Source organism: Pygocentrus nattereri, chromosome 4, assembly GCF_015220715.1.
Source record: "Pygocentrus nattereri isolate fPygNat1 chromosome 4, fPygNat1.pri, whole genome shotgun sequence".
NCBI lineage: Eukaryota > Metazoa > Chordata > Actinopteri > Characiformes > Serrasalmidae > Pygocentrus > Pygocentrus nattereri.
This window is the reverse complement of record NC_051214.1, coordinates 26,512,862-26,526,233: the sequence shown is the minus strand read 5'-3', so window position 1 is coordinate 26,526,233 and position 13,372 is coordinate 26,512,862. Positions and strand designations below refer to the sequence as shown.

Sequence of the window (13,372 nt, the reverse complement as noted above, 5' to 3'; positions counted from 1 at the left end):
CTGCAAGCAATTTATAATCTCTGTTCAGGTCAAGTATTAAAAGGGGATACAACACTCAAGAATATCTCCACTACAGGTTTGATATTACTTGAAAGCAGAACATCCTGCTTTTTTTGCATAGAATACAGCAAAACAATGCAAAGAGGAAAGATGCCGCTAGCTAACACTATATGAGGACTTTTTAAATAAATAATTTCACAAAATTAAACAATAATTTAACAAAATGAAATTAATAAGTACAGTATAATTATACGCACAATATTAAATAATAAAGAAATCTATTGCTTTGGATTTGGATGACCAACTGTTGTCAAGAACACTGGATTTTGTAAATTTCAGCTGTAGGTGTCGTGAATTTTTTTTTTTTTTTTAAGTTTTCATTTTGGTGCATCACTAGTTAGCATAGTTTTGTGTTGCATAACGATAATTTGGAAGTTAAACATAAGTGCACCAATATCATAAAGGATTCTCATGACAAACTAATTTTCCACCAACCTCTTCTGATGAGTTCAGTCTTCCGGTCTGTTTTTTCCCTCCATGGGATGCTGATGGAAGGAAAGAAAGACTTTTTCTCTTTTGGCTCATCGTCCCCCTGACCATTTCTCTGGCTCTGCACAGATTCAGAGGAGTCCTCTTTATGATCACTGGACTCTTCAGCAGCTGCCAATTCTGGCCCTTCTGTCCTCTGAGAAGGCGTATCCCCAGAAGTCCTTCTCCCAGGTTTAGGTAGTGGAGATGGTGGAGGTGTGGCACCTTCGGATGATCTTGGACTTGTGGCAGGTTTCTGATAAAGTGGGGGCTTGACTAGCTTGTCACGTTCATTACATATGGAGTTCAAAGTATTTCTGCTGGTCTTGGACCGTGACTCTACACTGGAGATTGCCTGAAGTTTGATTCCATCAGTTTCGCGGAGTGGAGACTTAGGACTGGTCTTCTCAGAGAATGCAGAGGAGTCTGATTCTTGGTCAGTGGAAGTAAGGGGCACTGGGACCCCTTCAAAACTATCACCTGCACTGTACCTTTTCTTCCTCTTCTCAGAGGATTGCTCACTATGGAAGCGAAGCGAGTAATTGGTCCTTCTAAGCTTGATCCCAAATGGTGAGGGCCTATCGTCGCCACTTTGGTCTCTCTGATCTCCATCGTCACTTGTGTCCGTGACCCCAGCCTTTAATTGGTTGGTGGACATGGTTTCAGATCTCAGGGATTTGGGGGAACCATGTGGTGGACTTGGAACCAAGAAGGAAGGGAGGTCTTTGGCAAACTTGCATTCTTCAGCACTGTCTGAGATGCGGACTGCCTTTCCTCCCTTGATTTGAGCCTTGGCAGCAGAGGAAGGTGAGTGGAGAGGCTGGCTGGGTGTTGAATCATTATAATGTGATTCAGCCTTCTCTATTTCTTGGTCATCTTGAATGAAGACCTCAGAATTCCTGTTGGAGTCAGCAAACTTCTTTCTGGCTGGAGTGATGGAAAATTTGGCGCTTGCTGACATAGTCTTCCTGAGATTGGCATGAGAGAAAGGGGGTTGATTCAGGTCCTCACTTGTTGTTCGACTTTGCACCTGCTTGCGGTTCTGATCTGGGTATTCCTGGTATTTTCCGTCTTCAGCACCTTTGAAAATCTTGGATCGAATACTGGCCCATTCTGCAAGAACAGCAGCACTGGACTGATCTGCAGACAACGAAGATTCATTCAATGACTTTGTTTTCCCAGATTTGCGATCAGGTGATGTCTTGGTCTTCATTGGTGGAGTGCCCATGGCTTTTTTGTCCTCAGACAGACCAAGGAGAGACTTACAGGCCGAATCCTTTATCTGATCGAGATTTACTGCAGTTCCACAAAGCTGCGCACCAGTTACTAAGATGGCAGTGTGAGGAACATACAGGGATGACGATAAAGTTGGTGAATCAGCACCTCCTGGAGTGCCTTCCTTGGTTTCATCAGCTGTGTCACCTTGCTGACCAGGTAACGGAGTCACTGGGGTAAGGTTGACCTTTTGGAAGAGGATTTGCTTCTCTCCTGAAGATACTTTGAAAGTGAAGGGTCTTTGCCTCTCTTCCATCTCCCTCCATCGCAGCTCCTCTGCTTTTCTCTTCCACTCTGGATCAGAAGCTCTGACCTGTTCTTCAGCAGCTCTCTCTTCCTCTTGCTGTCTCTTTCTATCCTCCTCTTCCTTCTTTTTCTGTTCTTCTGTCAATCTTTTCTTTTCAGCCTCTTCTGCTTGTCTCCTTCTTTGTTCCTCAAGAAGACACTCTTCCTCTTCTCTACGCCACTGCTCTTCTAACTCCTGAAGCCTTTGTTTTTCTGCCTCCTCCTCCTTCCTCCTTCTCTCCTCTTCCTCTTTCTTTCTCTTTTCCTCCTCAATGCGAAGGCGCTCTGCTTCAAGTTCCTGCTGCCTTCTTTCTTCCTCTGCTCTCCTTCTCACCTCTTCTTCTCTCTTCTTTCTTTCTTCTTCCTCACATCTCTTCTTCTCTTCCTCCTCTCTCAAACGTTGCTCCTCCTCCCTCCTTCTTCTTTCTTCTTCTTCCTTCCTTCTCCTTTCTTCCTCCCACTGTTTTCTCTCCTCTTCTTCCCGTCGCAAGCGTTCTTGTTCTTGTAACTTGCGAATTCTCTCTTCTTCCAGCCTCAGTTCCTCAGTTCTCCTCTCTTCCTCCCTCCTTCTCTCTTCCTCTTGCTCATGCCTCCTCTGAAGATCAAGGCGTTCTTGTTCCTCTTCCTGAAGTCTCTGCTTCTTGGATTTTTCTGGAAGCTCATGGACATCTCTTGCTCCATAACTTCTTGCATACTCTTCTCCCCAGACACCTGATTCATCTACAGCTTTCTGCACATCGGGCTCTTCCAGCAGTACTGCCACAAGATCTTCCTCTAGAAGCTCCTAAAATACATAAGATGTTATTTTTTGTCATTGTGAAACAAAAAAAAGTTCCCAACAATCCTAGTGGCCCCAAATCGATGTGAAAAGACCATTTTATTTTTTACCTGTGTGAACCTACGGTGCTTGCGAGAGACTCGCTGGTTTTTGGGTTTTACGGATAGTTTATGTTTGGCGGCAGTGTTGTCTAAGCGTGGACCTGACTGTGGAACAGCATCCAGGTTAATTGACTCAATCGTGCCAGGGGGAGGTGGACGTTTGGTGCGAGGGGATTTTACAGGAGTCTTGTGTTGGGCCACATCATGGGTAATAGAGGAAACCTGTTTATAAAATGGAGGAAAGCAATAGATAAAGAAATGCTTAACATTCAAAAAAGGTCTATAAAGAGAGTCTAAAGTTAAAGAAAAAGAACAGTTATGGTGAAATGTCCATCATACGGTATCTTATACCATGCAAATTTTTGGACTTTGTATTTTGTATTTTTGTAGAGTTAATTTTTTCCAATAATTTGAAAACACCAGGTGCTCTTAATATTGTTTCAACATCTCTTGGTAAATAGACTAAAAGAAACAGTCCAAACTTTTGTTCCATTAATTGCCATTAAATGTTAAGAATGTTTTCTTTTCCTTCCCCTATAAGGTTACCATTTTAGAGATCTGAGGTTTTGTTCCAAACAAAGCAATGATATCCAAACTTGTCCAGACTAATGATATTCAGGCTTAATTTTATAGTTTTGACAGAAAGAAGAACAGTTGCCTCTGTTTGGGAGGAGTTCAATACTAGGGTGGGGTATGCTGATAATGACAGTCTACAGATCTTTAAGGATTTTGTTCTTACCTTTTCCCAGGCTTCGGCTTCCTGTGGTTCCGTCTCCACCTGTGCCAGGACTCGGAGCGGACTTCTTGGTATTTCCTCTTCGTCTGAGCTACCTTCATCTCCCTCACTTTTCCGTAGTGACGGGGGCTTCTGGCCAAACTTTATATTGTGTGCTATCTGTCTCTGTGTAGATAGAAAATATCAGGATGAAGGGTTCAGTTACAGGCAAGGTAAATGTAAATGGCATCACATAGAGCTTTTTTACTATTATTTTCCTATTTGTGTCTGTTGTTGCTATTATTCCCAAGTCTTGTTATACAAATCACTTCTCTTTTTCTGAGTGTGAGAAAATAAATATCTTGTAATTAAACTGTGCATGAATAGACGTATAATTTACACTCACTTGTAGGTTCCTAACTTTGTCCGAGACGTTCTCCTGAGACATGGTCTGCTCCGAGCACAGCTTCTCTACAGAATCCTCAGGGATAAAGACGCTCTCGTGTGAAAAAGCGCGAGACCCCAGGGGATTTAACTCCCTGCATTCACACAACAACACTTGTTAGGTAACTATTTACCCTTTCATATTTTATTGGGAAGCAAATTATAAAACAGATGCATCAACTTGTATTGACAGGAATAGTTATGGCACATATTCCTAGATTTCAACTGAATTTTGACCATTTTAGAGATACCATATTAAGTGAGTGGTAAAGGGCAAAAAAACTATTCAAGATCATTATTTTTAAAAAGTCCAATGTCAAAGTAGTACTACATTTTACTGTTTTCATTCAGTGGTTTAATTCTAGTTCATAGAATCTAAATCTGCTTAGGGTACATTTTCTACTATAGTGAACAGAGTAAATCACCTCAAATGCTGATTGATCTCTTCATGACCTGAAACCCCTCCATTGCACACATCACCAGTGGAATGGCTAGGTTTGAGCTCTGCTTCCTCAAAAGTTCGCTCTGTTTCCCTCCTCCTCTTCTTCCCAAACAAGCGTCGGAATGGCTGGAATTTGCCCTGCCGTCGCCGGTCTGCAGGAGGGAACAAAGATATTAACACCTGATAATTTACCTACCCTTGTTAAACAACGCCATGTTTTAATTGTGAACATGTGTTAATGTGTAAATACTGTTGTACAGGTACTTAACAATACATGCACACTAGTTTCTTTCACTGAATGCTGACATACCCTCCCCTTTATCTCATAGAGAAAATTATGCATTCCATTTAGACAGAGAAGCACATCACTCACTAGATGTACTGATCAGAGATGAGACTTAGAGAGAGAATAGTTACACTACATACAGGCTGGTTCATAAATGATGGAATCTGTACCATCATCAAAAAACTTGCATCTTTCTTCTGACAGAAACTTCATAAAGGACAATATTATACAATCCTCGAAAAGCTGTAAAGACAAGGCAAACCATGTTTTCTTGTGGTGTGACAACTCTCCGCAAGAGCAACACTAAAATGCCTCAGCTTGAGAAGACATAGTCAACTAAGCACAAAATCATGAAGAGAAGCCTCCTCAAGTTACTGTATTCAGCAAAGTAGCTGTATTTTAACTATGCTTTTACTTCAATAAACATATTATTAAGCACACATAATGACAACTTGTTATTGTGATCATTTTGAATTTGAAGAGCAGTACAAGCAGTGGTGTGATGTGCTGGCTATTTGTGTAGGCATATTAAATTATGAATGGAACCATGTTTCTGCACCAGTCATTTAGGGTTAGGGAACGGATGCAGGCTAGTATGAAAGAGAACAGTCCTGCAGGTCTTCTGAGGCCATATCTAATTCGCTTGCTCACAGGAATCAATTATTTATTAGTGTCAAAAAAAAAAAAAAAAAAAAAAAAAAAGCTATGCAATGTATTAACTGAGCAAATACACTTATTTCTTGAGATTATTTCAGAAACACCCAAGTACAACTACAACCCTGTTACTTCAGAAACACCCAACTACAACTACAACCCCGATACTTCAGAAACACCCAACTACAACTACAACCCCGTTACTTAAGAAACACCCAACTACAACTACAACCCGGTTACTTCAGAAACACCCAACTACAACTACAACCCGGTTACTTCAGAAATATCCAACTACAACTACAACCCTGTTACTTCATAAACACCCAACTACAACCCCGTTACTTCAGAAACACCCAACTACAACTACAACCCTGTTACTTCAGAAACACCCAACTACAACTACAACCCCGATACTTCAGAAACACCCAACTACAACTACAACCCCGTTACTTCAGAAACACCCAACTACAACTACAACCCGGTTACTTCAGAAACACCCAACTACAACTACAACCCGGTTACTTCAGAAATATCCAACTACAACTACAACCCTGTTACTTCATAAACACCCAACTACAACCCCGTTACTTCAGAAACACCCAACTACAACTACAACCCTGTTACTTCAGAAACACCCAACTACAACTACAACCCTGTTACTTCAGAAACACCCAACTACAACTACAACCCCGATACTTCAGAAACACCCAACTACAACTACAACCCCGTTACTTAAGAAACACCCAACTACAACTACAACCCGGTTACTTCAGAAACACCCAACTACAACTACAACCCGGTTACTTCAGAAATATCCAACTACAACTACAACCCTGTTACTTCATAAACACCCAACTACAACCCCGTTACTTCAGAAACACCCAACTACAACTACAACCCTGTTACTTCAGAAACACCCAACTACAACTACAACCCTGTTACTTCAGAAACACCCAACTACAACTACAACCCCGATACTTCAGAAACACCCAACTACAACTACAACCCCGTTACTTCAGAAACACCCAACTACAACTACAACCCGGTTACTTCAGAAACACCCAACTACAACTACAACCCGGTTACTTCAGAAATATCCAACTACAACTACAACCCTGTTACTTCATAAACACCCAACTACAACCCCGTTACTTCAGAAACACCCAACTACAACTACAACCCCGTTACTTCAGAAACACCCAAATACAACTACAACCCTGTTACTTCAGAAACACCCAACTACAACCCCGTTACTTCAGAAACACCCAACTACAACTACAACCCCATTACTTCAGAAACACCCAACTACAACTACAACCCAGTTACTTCAGAAACACCCAGCTACAACTACAACCCTGTTACTTCAGAAACACCCAACTACAACCCCGTTACTTCAGAAACACCCAACTACAACTACAACCCCATTACTTCAGAAACACCCAACTACAACTACAACCCCGTTACTTCAGAAACACCCAACTACAACTACAACCCAGTTACTTCAGAAACACCCAGCTACAACTACAACCCCGTTACTTCAGAAACACCCAGCTACAACTACAACCTGGCTACTTCAGAAACACCCAAGTACAGAAATATTTTAAAAGCCTAATGGCTACAAATGTTAATTTCATTTTCACCCAGGACAGACCTTGGCTGAGTTCCTGACTTCCTTCCCTTAAGAATCAGATTCGATTTTTGAACTGTATTTAGTTCTGTAAAATTATTGCTTGTGTAAGTTTAATATCAAAACTGCATTCCAGCAAAAGCACTATTTAAAGTATTTAAGGCAAATCAAACCTACCATCTGTAACAGAGTTGTTCCTTCCCAAATGTGCTCAGTGAACTGGAAAGTCACCGTGTGTGATTGTTAGTGTTAATGTTAAAGATAAGAGAAGGACCTTTGACTTGTAATTGGGTATTTCTGTAAGTCTGAACTTGACAGTTACGCTTAATCATAAACACCAAAGAGATGGAGAGATAAGAGACCAGTTCCAAATACTAATGCTGTATGTGCACATGTGCATGTGTGTGTGAGTAGTTTGTGTGTATACGTGTAATTTTCAGGGGAGGTGGAATATATATATATATATATATATATATATATATATATATATATATATATATATATACAGTGGGGAAAAAGTATTTAGTCAGTCACCAATTGTGCAAGTTCTTCCACTTAAAAAGATGAGAGAGGCCTGTAATTGACGTCATAGGTAGACCTCAACTATGAGAGACAAAATGAGGAAAAGAAATTCAGAAAATCACATTGTCTGATTTTTAAAGAATTTATTTGCAAATAATGGTGGAAAATAAGTATTTGGTCAATAACAAAAGTTCATCTCAATACTTTGTTATATATCCTTTTATGGCAATGACAGAGGTCAAACGTTTTCTGTAAGTCTTTACAAGGTTGGCACACACCGTTGCTGGTATGTTGGCCCATTCCTCCACGCAGATCTCCTCTAGAGCAGTGATGTTTTGGGGCTGTCGGAGGGCAACACGGACTTTCAACTCCCTCCAAAGGTTTTCTATGGGGTTGAGATCTGGAGACTGGCTAGGCCTCTCCAGGACCTTGAAAGGCTTCTTACGAAGACACTCCTTTGTTGCCCTGGCAGTGTGTTGGGATCGTTGTCATGCTGAAAGACCCAGCCACGTTTCATCTTCAATGCCCTTGCTAATGGAAGGAGGTTTGCACTCAAAATCTCACAATACATGGCCCCATTTATTCTTTCATGTACACAGACCAGTCGTCCTGGTCCCTTTGCAGAGAAACAGCCCCAAAGCATGATGTTGCCACCCCCATGCTTCACAGTTGGTATGGTGTTCTTTGGATGCAACTCAGCATTCACTCTCCTCCAAACACTTTCTAGTGTTCTACTTTGGTTTCATCTGACCATATGACATTCTCCCAATACTCTTCCGGAACATCCAAATGCTCTCTAGCAAACTTCAGATGCGCCCGGATATGTACTGGCTTAAGCATGGGGACACGTCTGGCACTGCAAGATCTGGGTCCCTGGCGGCGTAATGTGTTACTGACAGTAGCCTTTGTAACGTTGGTCCCAGCTTTCTGCAGGTCCCCCCGTGTGGTTCTGGGATTTCTGCTCACCGTTCTTGTGATCATTTTGACCCCACAGGCTGAGATCTTGTGTAGAGCCCCTGATCGAGGGCAATTAGCAGTGGTCTTGTATGTCTTCCATTTTCTGATTATTGCTCCCACAGTAGATTTCTTCACACCAAGCTGCTTGCCTATTGCAGATTCAGTCTTCCCAGCCTGGTGCAGGTCTACAATCTTGTTTCTGGTGTCCTTCGACAGCTCTTTGGTCTTCACCATAGTGGAGTTTGGAGTGTGACTGTTTGAGGTTGTGGGCAGGTGTCATTTATACAGATAACGAGGTCAAACAGGTGCCATTAATACAGGTAATGAGTGGAGGACAGAGGAGCCTCTTAAAGAAGAAGTTGCAGGTCTGTGACAGCCAGAAATCTTGCTTGTTTGTAGATACTTATAAGTAAATACTTATTTTCCACCATTATTTGCAAATAAATGCTTTAAAAATCAGACAATGTGATTTTCTGAATTTTATTTTCCTCATTTTGTCTCTCATAGTTGAGGTCTACCTATGATGTCAATTACAGGCCTCTCTCATCTTTTTAAGTGGGAGAACTTGCACAATTGGTGACTGACTAAATACTTTTTTTCCCCACTGTATATATACATACATGTACAGCATCTCACAAAAGTGAGCACACCCCTCACATATCTGCAAATATATTATTATATCTTTTCATGGGACAACACTATAGAAACTTAGATGTAACTTAAAGTAGTCAGTGTTCAGCATGTATAGTAGGATAGATTTACTGTCCTCTGAAAATAACTGTGTAATTCCTGCAGCTGGGAGATCCTTATGTTTTTGCATATTTCCAAAAAGTGTTTAACAATTTTTTTTGCCATTTTTTGTTGTGGCTGCCTTTCCAGTAGATCCCCAAAGGAGGGCCTCCAGTGTGTGTGTGTGTGTGTCTGTTTGTATGCACGCATGGGCACTTGTGTGTAAGCAGTTTGTTTGTGCATGAATATATGTGTGTGTGTGTGTGTGTGTGTGTGTGTGTGTGTGTGTGTGTATCTGTGTGTGTGCATGGGCACATGTGTGTGTGTGTGTGAGCAGATTGTTTGTATTTTGGTGTGTGTGTGTGTGTGTGTGTGTGTGTGTGTGTGTATCTGTGTGTGTGCATGGGCACATGTGTGTGTGTGTGTGAGCAGATTGTTTGTATTTTGGTGTGTGTGTGTGTGTGTGTGTGTGTGTGTGTGTGTGTGATCTCTTTTTCTGTGTTAGCAGGAGCACCCGAGGCTCCTACTAGCTGGGGTTACAGGGCCACTCTACACCACTGGCTAAATAAATGCAGTTAGGGATGGGGGGATCTGTTACAGGCTAAAAGTGGAAAGCAGTGTAAGGTTACACATTAAGTGTGTTACTGCACAAAGGAAGAGTGGAAGAATGACAACAGTGGACAATTGGAGTCATGTGCTCATCACTGAATGTAATGTGCTGGTGGCGAACTATTCAATCGTTTTTATTTAGTCTGAGTCTCATTGAGTCTTCAGTCTAGTGCTGGTCCATACCGATAACATTTTCCAAATATATCACAATGTTAAGTTTGTATGAATATAGCTAACACAATTTTTACCCACACCAAATGGAACTTGAAACAAAACTGAAAATGTTATTTAGACACCAAGCTATTTACCTAACTTTTATGTATTCTGATTAGTTCTTTCAAAACAGTCTGAAGCACTCAGCCAATGGCAAACAGTAGCAGCTTTAATTTGTTACATATTAATAATGCTGCAAATAATGCTGGTATAGTGGCAGTGGTCAAATTAAAATAAACAAACAAAAAACTCATGCAGGATGGTAAAGTGGTTATAAGCTGTAGGTATACTCAACTGTTTTTACTGCAGGATAAAGGCCTTTTTAGGTATCTTTCATCTTGTACTGTGGTCGCCTGGACACCAATAATCAGTTTGTCCTTTAATATCAAGGCATTAACATCCATATTGGCTTATCAGCAGCAAAGAAATGGCTTATATGAACATAAACAGTCTTACAGTGGCTTTGTGTTGTTTTTCTTTGCGGAACAGTTCATCCACAAAATGCAACACTGTATATCTTAATATGGTTGGAATTAAAATATCAATAGTAACATCTTGCATGATAAAATAATATTAATGCAAAAAGTACAGAACAGAGGAATGGCAGTTTTACAAGAGGAATTATTTTAGTACTTTTTTAACGTGGTGTACCCCCACCCCTCAAAACAAGTCCTAAATACTAGAATAAACACTAGAATGCACTACTTAACTCCTCATCGCACATTTTATTTAAATATAATATTTTTAATTTCATATTCAGACTAAACCACTGTAATTTTTCTGTCTTTCTCTCACGAAGGTAAAACAAATTCTGCTGTTTTCCATCTCTCTCTCTCTCTCTGTCTCTCTCTCTCTCTCTCTATCTATCTCTGTCTTTCTGTCTCCCTCTACATTGTAGAGTGTTCCCTGCTGCTACCCTGTCTCACTGGCCCACAATGCAGTGCTGCAGGCATGCTCAGCCATTGATGCGTGTAAGTGGACTGGACACCACTCTGCCAGAGGAGTAGCACTCAGCACCACTCAGTGTGTCTATACCACTCTCCTCAACACCACTCTACAAAGATACTCAGACCACTTTCCTCAACGCCGCTCTACAAATTTACTCAGACAACTCTCCTCTATGCCACTTTACAAATATACTCAGACTACTCTCCTCAATGCCGCTCTACAAATATATTTAGACCGCTCTCCTCAATGCTGCTCTACAAAGATACTCAGACCACTTTCCTCAACGCCGCTCCACAAATATGCTCAGACCAGTCTCAATGCTGCTCTAAAAATAGAATCAGACCACTCTCCTCGCCGCTGCTCAACAAATATACTAAGACCACTCTCCTCATCGCTGCTCTACTAATATACTTAGACCTCTTGCTCTAGGGCTACACTACAAATATACTCAGACCAATATCCTCAACACTGCTCTACAAATATGCTCAGACTACTCTCCTCAACACCGCTCTACACACTCTCCTTAGCAACTATATGCAGGCTATTTATTTTATAGTAAAATTACGCTCTCTCCGACCATACAACTATACTTAGACCATACTTAGACCACTCTCCTCAAGACCACAATACAACTACACTCAGCCCACTCTCCTCAACACAGCTCTACAAATATTTACAGACCACTCTACTCAAGACCACACGGCAACTATACTCAGATGACTCTCATCAATACGACACTACAACTATACTCAGACCACTTTCCTCCTTGAGATGACTCCAAGCAGTTGCAAGAAGTGACTTTATTAGACGATGGGATACGAACAAACAAACACTGAACAAAATAGAGGGGAAAGCACAATAACATATACACTATTTACAAGTATATTCCAGCCGCAAAGCTGGAACTCCACACACACATCTCCAACACACGCTGACTCAAACTGCATAGACTGCTAGTAGTGAGTACAGGTGAGTAACATTTTATATAATTCAAGTGTCCATTACTCCTGGTTGTACTAAAAGTCTCTAGAAAGTTTTGGGGCTGGTGATGGGGTGTACAGCTCACCATATCACAACCACTCTACAACTGTACTCAGAATACTCCACTTAGAACCACTCTCTGCCAATATCGCACTACACCTGCACTCAGAGCAGTCTTTTCAACACAACTACAAATGTATTAAGACTATTCCCCTCAATAACTATTCCCAGGCTACTTTCCTCAAGACCATTCTCCTTAAAAGAGACTCTCCTGAAGATAACAGTAAAATGATCACTCTCTGCAAGACCATAAACCTTTATTCAGATCACTCTCCTCAAGACCCCTTTACACATATACTCAGAGCACTCAAGTGTATACTAAAAATATACGAAGAGTACTCTCCAAGTCTACACTACAACTAAATTCAAACTCCTATTCAGTACTACAAAACATTTACAGCAAAAAACCCACCAGATCAAAACAGCAGAGCCACACCCAAACCATGCATATCATTACCAACCACAACAGAGCAGTCTATAACTATAATCTATTCACATGGTGGCTATACCACCACCTATTCTTTAAAACAGCATTATAAATCTGTTTAGATGAGTAGGCATACTGCATCCCATTGGAAGGATAGGAAATACTACTGTACACTACATCTATACAAAGTTAACCTCAGTACATAATTGATTTACTCCACATGTAGCTATCTATCCTGGTTTTACTCAAAGCTATAACAACATGCTCAATACTGCCTATTGACCTCTCCTACTGTAACACCGATTTACGCTGGATGTGTGTGTAGAGCGCCAGTGCATTCTGTTCTGTTTCCCACTCAATATCCCTTTTGGCATTTGCATGCTAATTTTCATAGTTCTTGTTTAGAGACTAGAATCTGGCTGGGTGAAATCTGTAGACACTTCTTCCAAGATGTGGAGACGTGGGAAGACTTTCGTAAGAACACCCTTTTGAGCCATTTCCTGAGTACACATATCACACATGCTCTCACGCTCAAAGCTAATCCAGCTCCAAATTAAGAAATCACCTCTATTGCTTAACAGCCTGTGAGGCGGCTCCCAGTGTATTAGTCAAGCGCAGGACCACAAAACATACACCGATCAGGCATAACATTATGACCCCCCCCCCCCCCTTGTTTTTATGCTCATTGCCCATTTTAATAGGCTTCACTTACTGTATAGGTGCACTTTGTAGTTCTACAGTTACAGACTGTAGTCCATCTGTTTCTCTGATACTTTGTTAGCCCCCTTTTA

At 41.1% G+C, this 13,372-nt stretch overlaps 1 protein-coding gene across 3 annotated transcripts in view; it reads right to left on the bottom strand.

The window, feature by feature from the left end:
* The window catches only part of cracd (capping protein inhibiting regulator of actin dynamics), a 43,241-nt gene that overhangs the window by 3,100 nt on the left and 26,769 nt on the right, over window positions 1–13,372 (bottom strand). For 2 of the 3 annotated variants that reach the window (XM_017688181.2, XM_037537929.1), the window contains 5 exons: window positions 4,552–4,720; window positions 4,089–4,221; window positions 3,707–3,868; window positions 2,977–3,189; window positions 496–2,872 (listed from right to left, as the gene is read on the bottom strand). In XM_017688181.2, the coding sequence (XP_017543670.1) occupies window positions 496–2,872; window positions 2,977–3,189; window positions 3,707–3,868; window positions 4,089–4,130 (2,794 nt within the window). In that variant the 5' untranslated portion in view covers window positions 4,131–4,221; window positions 4,552–4,720. Of the gene's footprint in view, window positions 1–495; window positions 2,873–2,976; window positions 3,190–3,706; window positions 3,869–4,088; window positions 4,222–4,551; window positions 4,721–7,312; window positions 7,370–13,372 lie in introns of those variants that run through there. The other variant, XM_037537930.1, reaches the window with a different exon arrangement.